At 42.9% G+C, this 7,608-nt stretch overlaps 1 protein-coding gene across 1 annotated transcript; it reads left to right on the plus strand.

The window, feature by feature from the left end:
• Nucleotides 1-4,779: 4,779 nt before the first annotated feature.
• Nucleotides 4,780-7,054, plus strand: LOC147903070 (GDSL esterase/lipase At5g03610-like). Its single transcript, XM_087374030.1, has 5 exons — nucleotides 4,780-5,272; nucleotides 5,362-5,544; nucleotides 5,645-5,907; nucleotides 5,989-6,295; nucleotides 6,497-7,054. Exons 1-5 carry the CDS (start codon nucleotides 5,041-5,043, stop codon nucleotides 6,691-6,693), a joined length of 1,182 nt encoding a protein of 393 aa, XP_087230156.1. The 5' UTR covers nucleotides 4,780-5,040; the 3' UTR covers nucleotides 6,694-7,054.
• The last annotated feature ends 554 nt before the right edge of the window (nucleotides 7,055-7,608 follow it).

The raw sequence follows: 7,608 nt of genomic DNA on the forward strand, positions 1-7,608 counted from the left end.
AAGGAGATGTGCATCTGCTTTGGTAGAGGAGACATGCATGTACTTGGGTACACAGATTCAGACTATGCAGGGCATGTGGATAGTAGGAGATCCACTTCTGGTTATGTGTTCACCTTTGCAAGTGGTGCAGTGTCGTGGATGTCTCGCACATAGAAGTGCATTGCTTTGTCTACCACAAAGGCTGAGTATGTTGCAGCCACAAAGGGTTGCAAGGAGGCTATATGGCTTGATCGGCTAGTGGGAGATTTGGGGATTCATACAGGTGTACCGACATTGCATAGTGATTCCATGAGTGCTATTCAGCTAGTACAGAATCTGATCTTTCATGCTTCATATTTCCATCCGTCCACAAAGTAGGACAGGATACAATACCAAAAGGGTCTCCTACTAGATGTCAAGCACTTCTAGATCTCTGAGCCCGCGTGCTCCACCTCGAGCAAATGTAGACTTTGTCTAGAGTGATCCTCTCCACTTTGCTGTCTGGAACCTCAGCCTAGGTGGGCAAGCCCTTCTCAACTTAGTCTGCAGGTTCTCTGTACCTCCTTCACCTCCTGGATATAGGCTTAAGGTAGGTCTAGTGCTGCTCCTATCTGTTGGCTGAAGTGCTGCTCCAGAAGATGTATATTGATGATCACAACACCTTGCTGCCCTAGAGGACAGCGATACAGATGATACCTTGCAGATATGCTGACGAAGAAGTCTACCTAGTCAGTAGTTTGAGTATTGTCATGTATTGATGGGCACTGGATAGTATGCTCACTGGTTGTTCTCCCTTAAAGGCACATTGTCCTTTAAGTGGGAGGTTATGGGGGTTAAAGGTCACTGTGCCTTTACCTTGGTTATGTACAATACTCAAACACATATAAATGAATGAAAAAGAAGATTAGGGTGTTCTGCACCCACCAAAAACTTGCGTGGCTCTCTGTTTCTCTCTCTCCCTCTTTTGTTTTGCTTTTGTTGAGAGCACTCTCAACATTACCTGAAACTTGACGTTCATCAGTTCAGTGAGCAGACTTCAGAGTATTCAGAGGCATTGCCGATTGTTCAGTGGGGGCAAATAGCACATGATTTGATTTTACACACACATGCAATCATTGTAAAGCCTATTTGGCTATTTCACAAAATTGTGCACATCATTTTAGCCTTGTAAAGCCTCTTTGCTATTCCCGGCATCATTTGCCACAAGCCTTGTAATACATATCGGATTTTATATATTATAGTTCTACCTTCACCGACAATTTAGATTTCACTTGGCATAGTCAATATTTTCAATTGATTTAGACAATGATTTTCACGACACTTTGAGTACATTTCTTGCACCATGTCTATGATTAGCAACCTCAATCTGGAGGCATCTGCTAAGCTAGACAACTCTAATTATGGCACATGGAAATACCGAATGGAGACCATTCTTGTACTTTAGGACAAATGGGAGTATGTTGATGGATCTACACCTAGACCATTGGACGATCCAACCACCAGTAGCTCTAGTCCACCTGTTGTCATAGCACCAGCAATAGTGGGATCTACAATGAGATCTATAGCTACACAAATAGTTTCTGCACCTGTAGTAGATCCTGCCATTGCCCGAGCTCAGGCAGAATGGGATAAGAAAGATAAGTATGCATATCATCTGATCAAGCAGAATGTGCAAGATGTCATGCTAGGACATCTCAACATTGTCAAGACATTGAAAGAAGCATGGGATATGTTCGCAGCTCTCTACGAGTCCAAGAACACTTCCAAGATACTCACATTGAGAAGCCAAATCAACCAGAGTTTTTGCAACAGCAACGAAACCGGTCATGCTTACGTACTTAGGATAAAACACTACAACAATCAACTCGCAGCAGTAGGAGAGACCAATGAATCCAACAAAAATGGTTCAAGTCATCCTAATGGACTAGGAGAGGGATACGATAACCTAGTCCAGAGTATTGCCACATTTTGGTACACTGCCTGGCTGCTATAATGCCTTTGGATTGAACATTCATGGCAGGGCATTGAGACAACAGCTATGGATTAGTGTGATTGGTGCATGGGTTGATTAAAAAGATAGTGTAAAGGAGAGACTTCAAGGGGGGTTACTTAAAAGAATAATTCATAGTTGGGGAAGAATACATGTGTGTGTGTGTGTGTGTGTGTGTAAAGAAATAAGTGTTTCTATGAGATACATTTACTAAAATCAAAATGTGTGTATGTGTGTGTGTGTGTGTGTGTGTGTGTGAGTCTGATCACTGAAAGCAAGACGAGGAAGAAAAGGCATTTCTGGTTACGAGTGAAGCAGAGGAAGAGGCCTTTGGATATTTTCTTCTTGAATGTTTCCTCTTCCCAAATGTCAGCTTGCATCAGAATGGAGAGCCTTCATAACGAGAGAGAGAGAGAGAGAGAGAGAGAGAGAGAGAGAGAGAGAGAGAGAGAGAGAGAGAGAGAGAGAGAGAGAGAGAGAATGTAATAGAGTATATATGTATGATAATATAATATATTTTATTATAATCTAGATTATAATATATATAGAATATATTTTATATTTTGTTTAATATAATATATTAATGTAATGTGTGTGTGTGTGTCAGAGTTTGATCACTGAAAACAGGATGGGGATGATAAGGCATTTCCAGTGACGAGTGAAGCGGAGGAAGGGGCCTTCGAATCTTTTCTCTAGAACCTTTCCTCTTCCCAAATGTCAACCGACATCAAAAGGGAGACCTCAAATAGCTTCATAACAAGAGAGAGAGAGAGAGAGAGAGGGCACACAACACACACACACACACACACACACACACACACACACACATGCATAAAGATAGAGGGGAGGAGAGTGCACAGAGAGAGAGAGAGAGAGAGAGAGAGAGAGAGAGAGAGAGAGAGAGAGAGAGAGAACTTTGATGTACGTGTGTGTGTGTGTGTGCGCACATGTGCACACGTGTGCAAGTGCGTGTGCCTATGTGTGAACAAAGAGAGAGAGAGAGAGAGAGAGAGAGAGAGAGAGAGAGAGAGAGAGAGAGAGAGGGAGAGAGAGATTATAAACTATTGATTTTGTGTGTGTGTGTGTGTCAGAGTCTGATCACTGAAAACAGGACGGGGAAGATAAGGTGTTTCTAGTGACGAGTGAAGCGGAGGAAGGGGCCTTCGAATCTTTTCTCTAGAACCTTTCCTCTTCCCAAATGTCAACCGACATCAAAAGGGAGACCTCAAATAGCTTCATAACGAGAGAGAGAGAGAGAGAGAGAGAGAGAGAGAGAGAGAGAGAGAGGGCACACAACACACACACACACACAGATAGAAAGATAGAGGGGAGGAGAGAACAAAGAGAGAGAGAGAGAGAGAGAGAGAGAGAGAGAACTTTAATGTACATGTGTGTGTGTGTGTGCGTGCGTGCACACATGCGCACGTGCGTGTGCCTATGTGTGAACAAAGAGAGAGAGAGAGAGAGAGAGAGAGAGAGAGAGAGAGAGAGAGATTATAAAGTATTGATTTATATTTATACTTAACAAAAAATGTATATTTATATATAAATATATATTTAAATATGTATATATATATATGTAAATATAATTATAAAATAAATTTATGTTTATAAATAAATAAATATATAATGTTTACATTCTCCCTTGCTTCAAATTTTAGATCCTCGAAAAGGTTCACAAGGGTTGCGTCCATGTATGGCCAAGGGTAGAATCCTCAATGAATGAGCAAATCCATCTCCCATCTTACACAATTTATAGTTATGCAAAGCATCCATACAAGCAAGAGCTCGTACCAGTGGTAATAGAGGGAGGTTTTCTACAACTGATATTTTTGGAAGTTGAACTGAGGGATAGTGGTCATTTAGGCCATCCTTTGGTAGTGGCATTGCAATTGATTACGTGCTTTTGATAGAATCTTGGTATTTTTGCTACATGTGTAGCCTTTGAAGGTCAAACTGAGGAGTATTCACAAGAATTGGAGGTCTAGACAACTCCCATTAGGCATTTGTCTACCATCTTGGTCTATCTCAATGTGTCTTCTTGATCTAGCATGATCATGGGTTGTAACAAGCAAGATGAGGATGTGTTGGCTTTGGATTTATATGCGTGGATGTCATGGTAAGGCATCCAACAATATAGCTTTGCATGATGGAAGAGGGGAAGCAAGTTTAAAGGAAGTTTAGGAAACAAGTCTAAAGCTTTAAAAATTGGCTTTGAGTTTGATTCTCTATGGGAACCACTTTGGTGGACATATACACAAAATGTGGCAGCATTGCATATCTTTAATGTGCTTACATGGAGTATAATGATCTTGGGGTATGTCAAACAAGAAGAAAGCGAGGAACCCTTTGTCAAATTAGCTTGAGATCCCTTTGTCAAAGTGAGGAACCCTTTGGAGACCGTTGTCGAATTAGTTTGAGATCCCATGTTGAGACCGAGTGGAGTGGGTCTCTAGACGGTCGTAGACGCGTTAGGTTACTGGTGGTTACCTTGAAAGAGTAAAATTCCATTTCCCATGGGCGGGAGGCCAGGGAGTGCATTGAATGAGGCGCATGCTGTCCACCCAAATTCCAAAGCAGCCTCCCTTCCACCATTACTACCTCTATTTCATCGTCAGTGGCGAGCTTCCTCCCTTCCACCATGACTACCTTCTATTTCATCGTCAGTGGTCACCTAACCAACCATTTGATTCCCTCCAGTGCCCACAGCGAGCTTCATCGAATGATTCATTCCTGGCTGGCTGTCTGTATGATTAGTAGCTACAGCCATTTTCCATATTGCCTGTGGCTTTATTATGGCAATATCACCAGGACCCTGTACAGTAGTGAGTGCGTCCCCTTAGTCGTACTTTGATCTGCGCACATCACAACTTACGCCGCTTCGTTGTTGTTGCGCTAGCTGCTGTTGTCGCCCTCGCCCTTTGCCAACATTCGTGTATTTACGGCAGCAGCAATATAATCCTTTGCCACTTATTCGGCGATTGAAAAAGGCACACGGTGCATTGTGCACCCGGGTAGATCTGAATGGAGCTATCCACCGAATCGAACTGTGAATAGTATCCGAGCTTTGCATGTGCTCGCTGCTTCTTTGCCGGCTGCACAGAGATGAACCGATAGTCAGTACAGTTTCCATTTTTTTTCCAGCCGTTTGCAATGGCAGTTCCATTCACCAACGGACGTCTTCCATAGCTCCATGCATCATCCCTGTCAATATGCTGCCGGTGGTCAGACACATCGCTGCTTCCAAGATGTGGAACTTTGCATTCTTCGCTTTACTGTGGTTCATCGCTGTCTGCCTACAAGGTACACATTTTCGCGAAATTTAAGAATAGAGCGCATCTCTTTGAGTTCCCTATGTAGTTGGAATGACTTTCAACCGACATTGTGAGCAGGAGTTGCGGGTGTAACAACCCCATCGTCTCTGTATGTCTTTGGTGATTCGTATGCGGACACTGGGAACCACGACAATACGAACCCGGCCGTTTGGCAACCTTGGAAGTCTCCCTACGGTCGCTCATGGCCTGGAGAACCGACAGGGCGCTTCTCAGACGGCTTGGTCCTCACAGATTTCATCGGTACTGCAGCTCTACCACCTGCCTTTCAGCCGCCTTGATCCAAAAGTTCTTTTCCGCGATTGTCTAACAAACATCCAGATTTGGATCTTGCAATTTGCAGCCAAGTTTCTCAACATTCCATCGCCGGTGCCATATCATCAAAGAAACAATTTTCAAGGGCGTATATCCTCGGGTGTAAACTTTGCCTACGGAGGCAGTGGGGTGTTCTACACATACGGGGCAGAATATGCAAACCTTAGCAGCCAAATCGATCAGTTTGAGCAACTGATGCAGGGGAGGACTATGGATCTCTCGAATTCTCTGGTGCTTGTGGTATATGGTGGAAACGATTACAGCGTCCACATTCAGAAAAGTGGTGTCAAGGTGCGTTAAGCTTTCCTGAGATGATTTTAGTGGCGAAGAATTCGAGCATGTTGCGTCTCATAGTCGATGTTGATTCTACAGGGAATCCCCTTCCTGATCACCAGAGTTGTAAGTCGTCTAACGGCAGAACTCCGGAGACTCCACAAACTTGGCTTTCGGAAATTTGCGGTAACGAACTTGGAACCAGCTGGCTGCTTGCCCTTTATCACAATGCCGAGGAGCATGCTAAATTGCAGTCGAACGGACAACGTCTTAAGCTCAGTCCACAACCGGCTCCTTGCTCAGGGTCTGTTGACGCTGAAGACTTTCACAGCACGCAATTCGGAATTCATAACATTGGATCAATACAGAAGTTTTCTGGATGTGCTCTCTTCGGGCTCCAAATTTGGTATCTCTCCCCTCTTTCCCTCACTTCCATGTCAATGGTATGTTTGATATAGAAGCTCTTATCTGTTTACCTATCAGTCCATATTAGTTCTTGTTCGAATAAACAAACGGGAAATTGTCTGCCGTAGTTTCTCAGACCTTGAAAAGGTTGGGGAAGGTCATTTTCCTCTAGCTCGCTCATTGTTGCTTGTGGGCAATACAGGATTTTCTGCGGATCTACTAGAGTCATGCTGCCAAGCGACAATGAAAGGAGCTGGGTGCGGGAGCGTAGATAATCAAGGCAAGCCTCTGTATAAGGTCTGCCCAGAGGCCCAGAAAACCTTTTTTTGGGACGGGGCACACCCCACAGAAGCTGGTTGGACAGCCATAACTCAAAACTACAGGAACTTATTCGGCTGAAGGAAAACGGTCAGAAGCCCAGTGCTAAGTTTCACATAATTAGCATTTCGTTCCATTTCTCTTGAGAACTTCATTTCATGTGGCACCTCTACTTGCTAAACTAGGACAGAGTAACCGGCTTGATGAGAGTGTTATGCATGTTGTTAATGTGAATCCCTCTTGCTTTTTTTGGCAGTCTAAAGTGTAACATTACAGAGTCTATTCACTCTCTGCACTGGACTGTGATTTATTTTTTACCGTTTTTTACCGTTTGGTTGTACTCTTTAAGTTGTCTTGAGTATGAAGTCCTAGGACTTGTATTTTTGGTTGTACTCTTTAAGTTGTCGAGTATGAAGTCCTGGGACTTGCATTTTGCTAGTAAGATCACAATTTGTTAGTCAAGCAATAAAGGTGCAGCTCGTGAGAAGATTTGAAGTTAAGATGTAATATCTTATAAAAAAGGGGTTTGCCTTATATTCAAATGTTTGTCTCAAGTATATGGACAAGTCATGATGCTTCATTTCATATTTTGTTGCGCCAAAAAGAGGATTTTATTCTTGATTTCAAAGTGAGTCTGATGTAATAGCTCTACATTGCAGCCCTATAGAAACCTTTATTATAGAACTAATGAGCACCCTCATTCTTTTTTTACGAAATTAATGAGGATTGTATACTGGTCTATAAAATCTGAGGTCTGAAGCTTCTCCCCCATGTCAAGAGTTATGACGATGTAGGAGCGCTCCATTGTTTGCTCATTTAACACTACGGAGGTAGGAAAAGGTTTGGAGAGGCATGCTATTAGGTCTATATGCTTAAAGGCCCAATTAGTAGATGCTTTGATTTGATTGATGCATGTATAAGATAGACTCTTGTCTTGTCTCTGCTCTAATATCAAAATTTTCAAAGTAGAGGTCTCATGGTTTGTCTTGTTAGGCA

The sequence above is a fragment of the Dipteris shenzhenensis genome, chromosome 4, assembly GCF_047967505.1.
Source record: "Dipteris shenzhenensis isolate YYH24624 ecotype China chromosome 4, Dip_SZ_1.0, whole genome shotgun sequence".
NCBI classification, from domain to species: domain Eukaryota; kingdom Viridiplantae; phylum Streptophyta; class Polypodiopsida; order Gleicheniales; family Dipteridaceae; genus Dipteris; species Dipteris shenzhenensis.

Excerpts from the sequence above, each read along its gene's own strand:
- LOC147903070 (XM_087374030.1), top strand. The coding sequence starts at position 5,041 with ATGTGCTCGCTGCTTCTTTGCCGGCTGCACAGAGATGAACCGATAGTC. Across the intron at positions 5,545-5,644 it reads GGTCCTCACAGATTTCATCG|CCAAGTTTCTCAACATTCCA; the intron begins GTACTGCAGCTC and ends TGCAATTTGCAG. Across the intron at positions 5,908-5,988 it reads TTCAGAAAAGTGGTGTCAAG|GGAATCCCCTTCCTGATCAC; the intron begins GTGCGTTAAGCT and ends TTGATTCTACAG.